General features: G+C 45.8%; 1 protein-coding gene across 1 annotated transcript; it reads left to right on the top strand.

Annotated features, from left to right (window-relative positions):
* Positions 1-7,189: 7,189 nt before the first annotated feature.
* LOC119807273 (ATPase MORC2B-like) lies at positions 7,190-11,166 on the top strand. Its single transcript, XM_038319332.2, has 2 exons — positions 7,190-10,318; positions 10,867-11,166. The coding sequence occupies exons 1-2, from the start codon at positions 7,190-7,192 to the stop codon at positions 11,164-11,166; spliced, it is 3,429 nt and encodes a 1,142-aa protein (XP_038175260.2).
* Positions 11,167-14,320: the final 3,154 nt, after the last annotated feature.

Genomic DNA, 14,320 nt, shown 5'->3' with positions numbered 1-14,320 from the left:
CCAAAAGCAGAACAGGTAAAGAAATATAAGATACTATGGCAAGTAAACCACAAGTAAATTTTAAAAGAAAATGATAATAACATATGCGTGCTGGCAGAGTGGTTCAGTGGGCCTGGGTGCTTGCCTAAGATCAATCCTTGGGGCCCTGAGGCCCACATCATACAACAGCAAACCAGCTCCAGCTAGCTGTCCTGTGCCTTCCACATGCACACTGTGGCATGGGTGCATGCACCACACACACACACACACACACACACACACACACACACACACGTACACGTGTGTGTACACATTTAAATACATAAAAATGATATGACCATACCAAGCTCCCTCTCAATTTGTACCTTTATTCCCATAGATTAGAAAATCTCTCAGATCTCATAGAGAAATCTCTTTGTTCAGGGAATATCAGTAAGTGCAGAAGCTCACAAGTGGTCAAGATGCCAAGAGTAAATAAGTGCCTGCGGAGCTCTCAGCCACAAATGGGATGCCTACAGCATATTACTACGGCCTGTCTCCACAGTATGGCTCAGGGACGACCACGAAGGAGAGACTAAAAGATCCTACCAGAATAAAACAGCATCTTTTGGAAGCTGTGGCTGACTGCACGAGACCTGTCCACAACCAAGCCATCAACATTCCAACATTGACAGGGGAAGTACTCACAAGCCGTTACTCCTAAATGAGGAGCTGATTGACAGCTGATGGCTTCTGGAGAAGAAAGACTTGATTTGGGGGGATTTTTTTGTTGTTGTTGCTATCTGCATTGGTGTTTTGCCATGGGTGCCCCGTCCCCCCGGAACTGGGACACCATCCCAGTTGGAGAGATGACAACATCCCGTTGCAATGTTTAAAAGTTGCTCCTGTTCATGTCCTCTGTGCCCAATAAAGACTAAGTGGCCTGGGTCTGGCATTCCCTTTAATGAGTTCAATTTTCTTGTCCTCCAAGATTGTTTTATAGACAGTTGTGAACTGCCATGGGGGTGCTGGGAATTGAACCCAGGTCCTCTGGAAGAGCAGTCAGCGCTCTTAACCCCTGAGTATCTCTCCAGCCCAGCGCTGGTTTTCTTTAAGAAGGTACCGCCTAGTAAGTCAGCTGCACTCCACTGATTTGTCCTACATCTATTAGTACAAAGGCAGCATAAATCGGAATCAAACAGTTAACTAAAACAAAGAGGACAGATTCAAAGGTGGAAAGTTGGGAGGCATAAGAACGGATCTGGGGGGAGTTATGGGGGAGTTAAGAGTGATGATCCATGAACACTATCTGCATATAAGAACTTCTCAAAAACTCAATAAAATATTACATTTAAAATGCAAAAAGGGTGAGGTGCATAATAGCAACAATAAATATAATAAATTAATTAACGTAATAGAAACTTAGCTACTTAAATGGTCCCCTAAAATCCAAGTGCTACTGCCTCTTTGGATCTTATATTTTAAGTTGTTAGGAAAATTGGAGAAGCTAACCAGGTGGTGATGGAGCATGCCTTTAATCCCAGCACTCGGGAGGCAGAGGCAGGTGGATTTGTGTGAGTTCGAGGCCAGCCTGGTCCACAGAGCAAGTTCCATGACAGCCAGAGCTATACAAAGAAGCCCCATTTTGGAAAACAAAAACAAACAAACAAAAAAGACAGCCAGAAAGACAGGAAGGAGAGAAGGAAGAGAAGAGAAAAATTGAAGATGCCAGGCATGGTGTTGCATACCTGTAATTTCAGCTCTCTGTCGGTGGAGGCAGAAGTTGTTACCAGTTCAAAGCCAACCTGAGCTACAGAATGAATTCCATGACAGGAGGGCCAGAGAGCAAGATTTTGTCTCAAATAAATAAACAAGTAAATAAATCCAATGAAGAAAGGCAGGTGGGTGAGAAAAAAGAAAAGCACTCAATGGGCCCTTAATGAGGGGGGGAAAGTACTTAATGAGGAAATCAATTAAGCCCGGGTCAATTGTGGAGTAGAAGTGAGGTACGTCTGACTCAAGTTTTGGTGTTTTATTTGCTAAGAACAGAATGTCATGAATCTCAGACTAACGCTGACCTTCTGATTGCCCCACCTCCAACTCCCCAATGCAGAGATCACAGGCAAGAGCCATCAAGCCCAGCTGGACTAGGGTTTTAAGAGAAGTCACAGTATTATCTAGGATGCTGACCCCCCCCCCCCGATCCATCCTGTTCACTGTAGTAGAGTATTAAATGCCCAACACCGGCAGGCATCCAACCTGTATCTCCCAGGCCACATATGCAACCAAGGAGGGCTCTTAAGAGAACAGAAAACTTACCTAAAACATGGAGATTTTTATTTTCAGCTCTGATTGCAGTTCTAAACATGAACTGGAGAGATGACAACATCCCGTTGCAATGTTTAAAAGTTGCTCCTGTTCATGTCCTCTGTGCCCAATAAAGACTAAGTGGCCTGGGTCTGGCATTCCCTTTAATGAGTTCAATTTTCTTGTCCTCCAAGATTGTTTTTCCCCTTAACTAGACTGAGAGAACTCAGAAGGCAGAGTCATTTCTACCTGTCTTCTCAATGCTAGTATCTGACTAGTGGACCACCCACAAGTGCCCACAAACCACAAAATTCTATTTTAAAAAAGTGAACTGTAAGGTCACAAGGATGTAAAAGATTTTTCCCAGTCCCAGTGCATCCGCTGAACCCTTGAAAGGCCCTGTATGTCTACCCTAATATTCACTAATACTCACTCCAAAAAACATGAACACTATAGGCATCTTGGGTTACCACTGGTTGACAATTTTAAAACCTACAGCTAGAAAAAGAATGGGAAGTTATATTGAGCATATATCAGCTCATAAGATACCCCAAGCCAAAGACATTCTGATAAGATGTCTGTATTAGGGCTGGAGAGTTGGCTCAGCAGTTAAGAGTACTGGCTCTTCCTCTGGAGGATGGCAAAGTGGATGACAACCATCTGTAGCTCCAGTTGTAGGGATTCTGATGCCATCTCCAGCCTCCATCAGCACCACATATTCACATGACACAGACAAACATGCAATCAAAACAATTACACACATAAAAATCAATATGTCTGTAGTTACAGAAACTGAAAGAGGCACTAAGTTGTTTTCCATGAGTGTGTCAGTATCTTCTTTCTTCCCATCTGAGGAGAAAAAGCAATTTTTAAGAGATGTATTTATTTACTGGCTTATGGAAAAATAACAACTATAGTAAGGAATATGAATCAAACATTTTTTGTTCAAATTGTGGATAATGTTGCTTTAAATTAGGAAAGCATTGTTGGGGACTGTGAAAAGATATATGGAAATCTGGGGATTTAACTCACAGGTCTTTTGCTGTGGTTTGAAACTATCTTGTCCCCTGTGAAACTAAGCTGGAAATTTAATACCCACTAGGAAATTTTAAGAGGTGGGACCTAAAACCAGCAGTGGTGACACACATTTTTAATCCCAGAACTCAGGAGGCAGAGGCAGGAGGATCTCTGTGAGTTCAAGGCCAGCCTGGTTTACAGAGTGACAACCAGAGCTGATACACAGAGAACGAAACCTTGTCTCTAAAAAATAAACAAACAAACAAAAGGGAGATGGGACCTAAGCAAGTGAGATGGCTCACTGGACATAAAGCACCTACTACCAAACCTGAGGACATAGGTTCAATCCCTCAGACTTACAAGATAGAAAAAACCAAATTCTTCAAGTTGTATGCTGACCTCCACACATGTTGTGGCATTCACATGCCTACACACACACACACAGCACATGCAGACTGTCTTTGGGTTTCTATTGCTTGAACAAAAGACATGACCAAAAAGCAAACTGGGGAGGAGAGAGATTATTTGGCTTATACTTCCACACTGGTGTTCATCACTGAGGGAAGTCAGGACAAGCACTCAATCAGGGCAAGTTCAAAAGTAACCTAGGCTACTTGAGAATCTGCTGCATGCCCCACCACTATATACACAAAGCAAACACATAAGTAAAATCATAAATGAGTTTTCACACTTAGGGATAGGATTTGGAACCTCATAAAGAGAAGGAGGGCTCGAGAGATGGATGCACAGTTAAGAGTGCTTGCAGCTCTTGCAAGGGACATGAGTTTGGTTCCCAGCATGCATTTCAGGTACCTCATAACCACCTGTAACTCCAACTCCAAGAGATCTGAAAGCAGATACCCTCTTTTTTCTTTTAAGGACACCTGCATACATGCACAACTGCATATCCACCCACCCACACACATGGATTTTAAAAATACATCATAAAGAGAGAGACTTATGTTCATTTTGCTACCTTACTCTTTAAGCCTTGCATATTGTGAGGCTCAATTTTTGCCTCCTCTAGAACAAGTGCTGTCATGGAGTCAGAGATAGGTTGCCCACCAAACCCCGAACCAAGAACCTCGATCTTGGAGTTTCTGTTCTCAGAACTGTAACAAGAGGAAGTTATCTGCTTTATAAATTAGCAAGTTATCATTATAGAAACAAAAATAAGCACAGAAGAGCAGATATATAATTCTGAGAAAATGGGAGGAAGGAGTTGTTGGAAGTTTGAGAGATATTTTTGATTGATAAGCCAAGGAACTAGAAAACATGACCTGGCATAGCCACGATGTACACAGTACTCACCAGGTATGGTGCTGTGCTAGTTTGAAAGATGGACCCTATAGGCTCATAGGGAGTGACACTATTAGGAGATGAGGCATGGAAGTAGATGTGGCTTTGTTAGAGGAAATGAGTCACTGGGGTGGGGGAGGGCTCAAGCCATGTCTAGTATGACAGTCACTTCCTGCTTCCTGTGGATCAAGATGTAGAACTCTCAGCTCTTTCTCCAGTACCATGTCTGCTGGTATGCTACTATGCTTACTACCATGACAACTAAAACTCTGAACTGTAAGCCAGCCCCAATTAAATGTTCTCCTTTGCAAGAGATGGGGTCGTGGTGTCTCCTCACAGGAAAAAAAAAAAGGAAAAAAAACAAACAAATAAATAAAGTACTTAGGACAGGTGCTTCAAAATCTAACAACCCCCTCACTACTGTAAACAAACAACAACAAAGTCACAACTGTACACCAGGTCACAAAGCAGTGAAGGAGGATAAAAATTCACAAAAATGAGTGATATACTTACAAATAGAAGCCACCTATTATCTAGCATGCAAAATTAATAAGCATTAAGCCAGAACGTAAAGAAATGACAATTTTCCCATTAGAAACAAAGATAGAACCTGCAAAATGCATAAGTGACAACCAGAACCTGCCCCTGAGGCCCGTAACCAAATCTCAACCATCAGCAAAGTTTCGTTCTAATCAAAGAATAGTTTTGAAAACATACACTCACTAAACTAAGTGCTTATTTGTATCACTTTCCATGCACCCATGAATCTAACTCACTTAAAGGAAATGAAAAGTGGTGGTGGTGGTGGCAAAGCCCTGTAATGCCAGGAGACAGCGACAGAGGTGTCATGTGACAGAGGTGTTATTTCCAGGGGAGATGCTACACACATGCCGACTTACCTCAGACAGGGAGCACAGAAATTTTGGATACCCACTTAAGTACTACTTAGTGAACCAGTGAGTGTAATTGAGGATCTTTACAGAAGTACAAGGGAGGGGTTACTGACCAGAGCAGAAGTGACTCAAAAAGCAGCTGCCTAACCACAGCCCACCCGGCATGGGTGAGAGCTCATGAAAACTGGGGATGTGGAGCACACTGCACAACCTGTCAGCAACTTAACAGCTTGAACAATATCCATTCTTTGGGGGAGGGGAGGAGAAAGGGTTTATTTGATTTACACTGCCAAAGTCACAGTCCATCCCGGAAGGAAGTCAAGACAGGAACCAAGCAGGGCAGGACCCTGATGCAGGAGCCATTGAGGGGTGTTGCTTAGTGGCTTGCTCCTCATGGCTTGCTTTTATTGAGCTATAGATTTTTGTCCATTCCCCTCCCTGGAAAACCGACGTCGATTCCCCGCACCCAGGCCTAGGGGCTTACAGACTGCTTCTATTTCTCTCCCCAGAGGACCCGTGAGCTTCTGCAGGCATCTACACACAAGTGGCATACAGTCACACAGACAACATAAAAAGAAAAACGTTTAGTAAAAGAAGGCCCAGGGCAGTGCGCACTAAACGACACAAAGCAGAAACCGAGATAGAGTTAGCGATGGCAGAGAAGCAGCAAACTCTGAATCCCTGCTGTTACTTTTGTTACTTTTTTGTTAACATCTTTTGGTCCAGCACCCAGTCCGTTTCTGCGCTTTAGTACTGTAGTGATATAGTCCAACCTACAGGTGGCGCTCCGCCGAGGCAGAGGCAGCAGGTGGTTCCAAGCCCGCAGAGGACGGTTGAGTTTCAGTTCTAAGGGAGAGGCAGACAAAGGCTTCCGGGAGCTGCTAGCAGCTCGCGCGAACTGGTTAGTTGTGGCGGATAACTGTCTTACACTCTGGGGCTGGGCCTTGGAAAAGGAGACTCCTCCCGGAGAGGAGAGAGAAAGTGGCCACAAGACCCAGGCCTGGCAGAGAAGTGGCTTAGGGCCACTGCCCGCCACTGGAGATTTGGGTGGTTCTGTGGACCACTGTGAGGTCATCTCACACATCAGTGGTGATTGTGGCATAACATCAAGCTGGGTTTAGTCTGGGTTCGAAAGATAGGTAAGGAGCCCCAAATACCATTATCAGTTGCCCACGGGGTCACCGGAAGTACAACTATCTGCTCTGGCCAGGGTCCCTCCAGGACAGCATCTATTTAAGGATACTTCGGTCTGTGGTGATGACGATGTAGACGAAAGCTAAATTTCTTGATAGAAGTAGATTTCTGCATTGGTAAGTCTTCTCATCAAAAAACTGAGAAGAGGGCATGGCTCAAATAATGTCAAGATAAAACCATAACAGTCAGCTCTGTGGCTGTTGTGGACGGACCATCCACTTTGGACCCAGGCCGTCTGAAATGAACTAAGGAAACAACACTCAAAGTTCTTTAGAAATGCAGGTTTAGCCCCCCCCCCCACACACGCACGCACATACACAAACAAAAATTACATCATAGTCATTGAAAAGATAGAAAGAAAAAAGGGTTCCATCTCAGATTCAAATATCTCTGTATTTTAGTTACTAGATCGCTTGTTTCATTTGTCATTAAGAAGCAAGAATTACCCTTTACTGTGTAGAACCCAAGAAAATCTGCTTCAATACACACATCTCTCAGTTAGCGGAGACCTCGTCAGATTCATGGCATTCACCAGTTACAGCAGTCTTAACCGAGCTCAACTAACCTTTGAATATCTACACACAAATTCAACCACTCATGAATTTTTGTTCGGAGCCCTTGCTGAGCTGGTTGATAATGCGAGGGATGCCGATGCCACCCGAATAGATATCTATGCTGAAAGGAGAGAGGACCTGCGAGGTGGATTCATGCTATGTTTTCTGGATAACGGAGTGGGAATGGATCCAAATGATGCCATCAGTGTGATCCAATTTGGGAAATCAGGGAAACGAACACCAGAGTCCACACAGATTGGGCGGTATGGGAATGGGCTAAAATCGGGCTCAATGCGCATTGGGAAAGATTTTATCCTCTTCACCAAGAAGGAAGACACCATGAGCTGCCTCTTCCTGTCTCGAACCTTTCATGAGGAAGAAGGCATTGATGAAGTGATAGTTCCATTGCCCACCTGGAATATGCAGACACGAGAACCTATCACAGACAACCTGGAGAAGTTTGCCATCGAGACAGAACTCATCTATAAGTATTCTCCTTTCCACACAGAGGGAGAAGTGATGACCCAGTTCACGAAGATATCTGGGGATAGTGGGACCCTGGTGATCATATTTAATCTCAAGCTCATGGACAATGGAGAGCCAGAACTAGACATAACCTCAAATCCAAAAGATATCCAGATGGCAGATCTGTCCCAAGAAGGCGTGAAGCCAGAGCGACACTCCTTCTGTGCCTATGCTGCTGTTCTTTACATTGATCCTCGGATGAGGATTTTCATTCATGGGCACAAGGTGCGGACCAAAAAGCTCTCCTGCTGCCTGTACAAGCCCAGGAAGTACACATTCACATCAAGCCGTTTCAAGACCCGGGCAGAGCAAGAGGTGAAGAAAGCAGACCAGGTAGCCCGACTTGCTGAAGAGAAGGCTCGGGAAGCAGAGAGCAAAGCTCGTGCGTTAGAAGTACACATAGGTAAGGACATCTCACGGGACTCCAGGGTGATGTTGCGGCAGGTCCAGAATACAGCCATCACCCTTCGAAGAGAAGCTGATGTCAAGAAAAGGATCAAGGATGCCAAGCAGCGAGCACTCAAAGAACCTAAGGAACTGAGTTTTGTTTTTGGGGTCAACATTGAACACCGTGACCACGATGGCATGTTTATCTACAACTGTAGCCGCCTGATCAAGATGTATGAGAAAGTAGGCCCGCAGCTGGAAAAGGGCATGACATGTGGTGGGGTTGTTGGGGTCATTGATGTGCCCTACTTGGTCCTGGAGCCTACACACAACAAGCAAGACTTTGCTGATGCCAAGGAGTACCGCCACCTGCTGCGAGCCATGGGGGAGCACCTGGCACAATACTGGAAGGACGTAGCCATTGCCCAGGGTGGAATCACTAAGTTCTGGGATGAGTTTGGCTACCTCTCTGCCAACTGGGCCCGGCCCCCATCAGATGAGCTGCATTTCAAACGCAGGAGGTCGATGCAGATCCCGACCACCATACAGTGTGATCTGTGTCTGAAGTGGAGGACCCTTCCCTTCCAGTTAAGTGCTGTAGAAGAAGGTTATCCAGACAACTGGGTTTGCGCCATGAACCCTGATTCTGAGCAGGACCAGTGCGAGGCTTTTGAACCGAAGCAGAAGATTCCTATCGGAATATTAAAAAGGGCTCGAAAGACACAAGAAGAAAGGCAGAAGCAGCTGACAGAGAATATTTGCCAACAGCAGAGGAAGCTTAAGGCCCTTGAGAAAACCAAACCCATCTGTTGCCAAGGTGACCTGAAAAAATTACCCTTGGAAGTGACCTCCAGACCTCTCACCAAATGTGCTGCCCAGAGCCTTCAACCACCTTTGTGGGGAGTGAACAAGAATGCCCAAAGAATAACCCAGTCCATGTATGCTCCTAGACCATCCAGACAGCTCCAAAGGGCTTCTGTTCTCTGCACCAACCCCAACTCTCCTGCTCCGACAGCCCAAAGGGAGGCCATCCTGCTCTACCCACCTGAGACACCCCCAAAACCAGAGAGGCCCCTGGTAAAAACTGTACCCCAGCCCACTCCTCTGCTCCAGTCCTCCATGTCAATGTCTGTGGTCCCTAATTCCAACCACCTTTGCAAGGCGGAAACCCCTGAAACCATGAAGACTGCAGTGCTGGAGAGCCCAGACCCACCCGTAAATCCCTCACCAGTGTGGTGGGATCATAAACGGAGTCTTGAGACCTCTGATGAGGAAGAGGCTGAGGAGACAAGGATGGAGTCACGCAAACGGAGCAGGTTGACTGTGAAGGAGGAAAAGATGCCCGCAAACCAACTCTCGGACAGTTCTGAGGAGGAGGGTCCAGCTGACCTCACGATGGCTCAGCAGGATAAAGGTCTGTACGTGGAGGTGCGGGTGAAAGGGGAGTGCTACAAGGGCCACGTCACAGCCGTGGAGGTGGGAGACAATGTGGTCTGGTGGAAGGTCAAGTTTGAGGATGCGCCCGAGGATACTACACCAGGAAACTGCTGGGTCGAAAAAGGCAGTGAAAACGTGTGGCTGACAAAGCTGTCTCCGGAGTATCAGAGCGCTGATTGGCAGCAAGAGGGTGTAAAGGAGGAGGGCGGCGACACAGTGGACCAACAGGCTGTGGCGTTAGAGGGGACCTCCACCTCTGACTACTTCCGCACTGAACCCGACACCACTGCTCTAAAGGCCAACCACGAGACCAATGACCTCCTGGTCCAGATTCTCTGGAACTGCTTACGTTATTTCATGCCTCTGAACTTTTCCATATCCAAGAAGGAGTTGGGTGCTATGAATTCAGAAGAATTGCTGTCTCTTCCTCTGAAAGAGTGTTTCAAGCAATATGAAGCTGGGCTCCAGAATCTCTGTAATTCCTACCAAAGCTGCGCCGACTCAAGAGCCAAGGCGTCCGAGGAGAGCCTGCGCATCTCCCAGGAGAAACTCCGGGAGACAGAGGAGAAACTCCAGAAACTTCGAACCAATGTTCTGGCTCTCCTGCAGAAAGCACAAGAGGACCTAAACATCAGCACAGATGACGAGCTGGATGCCTACATTGAGGATCTCATTGCCAGTGATGACAGAGAGACTAGGGGACAGATCAGCACCCCCTACTCAACACAGGAGCTTCCAGGGAGGCAGGTTTCATGAGTTGGTTTGATTCACATGAAACAGCGAGCGCCTTTGGGAGGGAAAAAGATTCTGTCTGATTCTTTGAATCTTCCTCCCCTGAATTTATAAATATTTTTTAGAGAATTATTTTGTGTTTCATTTGTGTGTGTAGCCTGCATGCCTGTCCTGAAAGCAGTGACCTCATAGGCCTTATAAACCACCCGATACTGATGCAGCTGAACGTAGGTCCTCTGATGACCACAAGCACTGTGTAACGACCCAGTCATTTCTATTGGGCCCAGGTTTGTCTATTTGTTTTTAAGAGACCATACTTCTGTTTTTTTTTAAAGATTATTTATTTTATGGATGAGTGTTCTATCTGCATGTATGCCTTTATTCCAGGGGAGGGCATCAGATCCCACTATAGAGGGTTGTGAGACCCCCAAGTAGTTGCTGGAGACTTCTAGCACTCTTCACCACCGAGTCAGCTTTCCAGCCCAGAGGCCACACTTCTTTTACGTGATTTAAGCATGTCCAAACCTTTCCATGTTTTTGGTTAAGAAATCTGAACCATTCAGCTCACAAAGGGAAGCGAAAGCCATTGTGAAGTTGGAACAGATCCTAGAGGATCACCAGTGGGGCATTTGAGAGGTGGAAGTGGGGAAAGTAAAGCTCCCAGAGCTGTGTGGTCCCAGGGGCTCAGATCTGCTAAGTGTGCTTTGCCAGAGGGGAGAGGTGAGAACCTTAAGGAGGCTGTGGCCAAAGCAGGCTCAGCATCAAAAAGCAGAAAGACTCTTGCTGATGCCCTGGTCTTTTATCAGGACAGTGAGGATCTGCAGGCTACCCAGGCAGTTGCCAGGAGCAGCTTTCTGAACTGATGATTCTTGTTGTTCTAATATCCCATGCATCACCCAATTTCCTGCTGAAGGAGTGGTTTCACGAGGCTGCCATGGAGTTTAGTTCAGAAGAAGACGGCTCTGTCAGTCTGGATGACTGGGCTGGGTGGTCCTACAGGTGATGACCTCCCAAGGATCCCCCAGAAAAGGTACAAGTGTCACATAGCCCTGTAGAGAAGGAGGCTCCATTTACGGCTGACTCAGTGAAGCTGCTTCCCATGGAAAGCTGTTGCTACTGCTTTTCTGTATCTTCCTGTTGGGTACCACAATGCTGCCCTGGAGGAGTTAGGAGGCCAGGCCTAGGAAGCACATCACATCAGGCCTTCACTCCCAGACGAGGCACAATCTAGCTAATCAGGGTCGATCTGCTTGATCTAATGATTCCAAATTCCCTCAACTCTTCTCCCTTCTGTTCAGTGGGAGTATAGAGGTGAGGGACCCTAACCCCAGAAGTCTTATGTCTGTCCCTACTTCGGCATACTTAGTTTAAAAGTGCTTATTGAGTTCTGGGCTTCTGGTGTGTTGGGGGGACGGGAAGGGGAGTAAATGGAGAGAAGGAGGAGACTACCACCCAGAAGTGGTCTTTTCTGAAGCTTTCTCCAAAAGAAAGGTTTTCCTAAACTGGTGGTCAGGGCTCCTCCCTAAATGCATCCCTGTTTTGAGCCCAACTAGACAGGGTGTGGTCCATTGTTCATAAACCTATTATATTTTTAAGAATTTTTATATTGATCTCTCTCGTGTATGTGGTGTGTGTGTGTGTGTGTGTGTGTGTGTGTGTGTGTGTGTGTGTCTGTAGAGGCCAGAAGAGTGCCTTGGATCCTTGCAGGCTGGAGTTACAAGATGCTGTGAGTTGCCCAATGTGGGTGCTAGAAACTGAACTTAGATCCTCTGGAAGAACAGTATGTATTTTTAACCACTATTCCATTTTTCTGGCCCCTCATACGTGTTTTCTTTTCCTTTTTTTTGGTTTTTGTTTTTGTTTTTGTTTTTTGAGAGATGGTTTCTCTGTAGCTTTTGGAGCCTGTCTTAGAACTAGCTCTTGTAGACCAGGCTGGGATTAAAGAAGTGCACCACCACTGCCAGGCTCATAAGTGTTTTTCTTATCTTTCTCCACATGCCCCTGTAGCCAGTGCCAACAAGAAAAAGCAGGTTAACTCCTTCTACCCCCCGCCTCAGGGACTGCCTCATTCTTTTCCTCATTCCATGAAGCCAAAAAGGCTGCCACTCCAAGTGAGGGGAAAGAAAGGGAAAATAGAGAAAGTGGGTAGACTCTGATGAGTATTGACAACAACTGGTGAAGGCATGAAAGTAAAATGTGTTCAGATCTTTTTCCTGCCCTGGCACTCATGGTGAACACTGAGACCTCTGACCAAAATCGGCATTGCCTTGGACCAGGGGAGTGATGATGTTGCAGGTACAGGCTTGAGTCTGGGAGACCGACAAAGAGACCACATCCTTGTGTCATTCGCTCGGGTAGATTTATCCTTCTCGAGAACTCTGATGCAGCTTGACAGCTCACAGCTTTGCCAGGTTAACAGCAGGAACCAAGGCTTCAGCTGCTTCTCAGTTCTCTGTGTAAAATTTCAGGTCACAGGCCTCACTCTCCTAGAGTCGATACTAAACCTAGACATAATTTACCTCGTTACCAGATTAGGAAAGGTACAAACTCACAAAGCAGATCAGTATAACTTCTTACCATCCCTTTGTTTCAATAAAATGTGTCTTAAGACGCAAAGCTTAAGATGTGAGGATCTAAGAATGTTTCAGGGTCTAAGAAGGTGTTTTAAGGTGTACAAATGCAAATGATAAAGGTCTGATGGACCGTTACTCTTAACATTAATAAAATTCTGATAAGCCATTACTCTTAACATTAATAAAATTCTGATAAGCCATTAATCTAGCCCTGGCAAAGTACCTACCACTATCATCATAGCCACGGGCTCAAGATCTCAAATTCCCCTTGGTTGTTTCCTAACTATAGACTTAAAAGACGCTTTCATTGTGCTAAAAATATGTCATCATTTTCTGGATAAAAGAAAGAGGGTTAATGTTTTCAAACAAAATCATTTCTGGCATGAGTATACTGCATTTCTTTTAGACAGGTTTTCTCTGTAACTTTGAAGCCTGTCCTGGAACTAGCCCTTGTAGACCAGACTGGCCTCAAACTTGCAGAGATCTGCCTGCCTCTGCCTACCAAGTGCTGGAATTAAAGGCGTGTGCCACCACCACCCAGCTTCATACTGCTGTTTCTAATGTGTCTAAAACTTATATCTTTTTGCAAACTCAAAGAATTCTTGTAAGTTCCAGGAAGTCGACTTGGATTCACCTCAAACAGGCCAGATCGACCCTCATTTACCAGACCCTAAGCAGCCTAAACCTCCCCACCTTTGCCTGGTCTTGATACCCCCACCCCGCCCACTTCTCACATTACCAGGATCTAAAAAAACTTTCTCTAAACTTAACCTTGCCTTCTGCTCTGCCAACATCTTGTTAGGTACAAGAGGCACCAGATGGTTCCACATATCCTAGACAACAGTGAAGCAGCCAGATACCCCAGGATGTGGCCATCATCTCAGCTCTCTCAGGTCCCCCAAGAAGCTGATGTCCCCAGATTAGCAGGAAGTAGTCTCTAGAACTTAATGCCCTCATTTCCTAAGCTGCCATGCCTAATTCCTTACCTTTTATTTATTTTCTTATTTTTATTTTTTTAATAAAGAAAGGAGGTATATTAAGATCCAGGAGAATCTGCCCCTGCCCCGTGGGGACCTGACAGTGTGCAGTCACTCCTGTGTCAGGCATGGACGACTGTACCCTGTCCCCTTAAGAGGCAAAACTCTGACTAGTTCTCTCTTCCTCTTTCTTCCTCTGCATCTCTGTCTGTCTCTTTCTCTCTTCCTTCCCTTCCCCCTCTCCCTTTATGTCAATAAAACTCCCCACTTGAGCTCTGTCTGAATGGCCTGCCTGTCCCTGACCCAGCATGGGCTCTCACACACTGTGGTGTGTGTTGTCCCCAGACTTCTTGCCCCCCAAAGAGACCACCAGTTCTCACCTAATTTGCAAACCTGGACCTAACTGAGGACAGCAAATGATTACAAAAGGGCGCGGAATTCAATAAGCATGATGCCATTATGCAAGT

This window comes from Arvicola amphibius, chromosome 2 (genome assembly GCF_903992535.2).
Source record: "Arvicola amphibius chromosome 2, mArvAmp1.2, whole genome shotgun sequence".
NCBI classification, from domain to species: Eukaryota; Metazoa; Chordata; class Mammalia; order Rodentia; family Cricetidae; genus Arvicola; species Arvicola amphibius.
The sequence above is the reverse complement of the archived record's forward strand: the minus strand, read 5'-3'. Positions and strand labels throughout refer to the sequence as shown.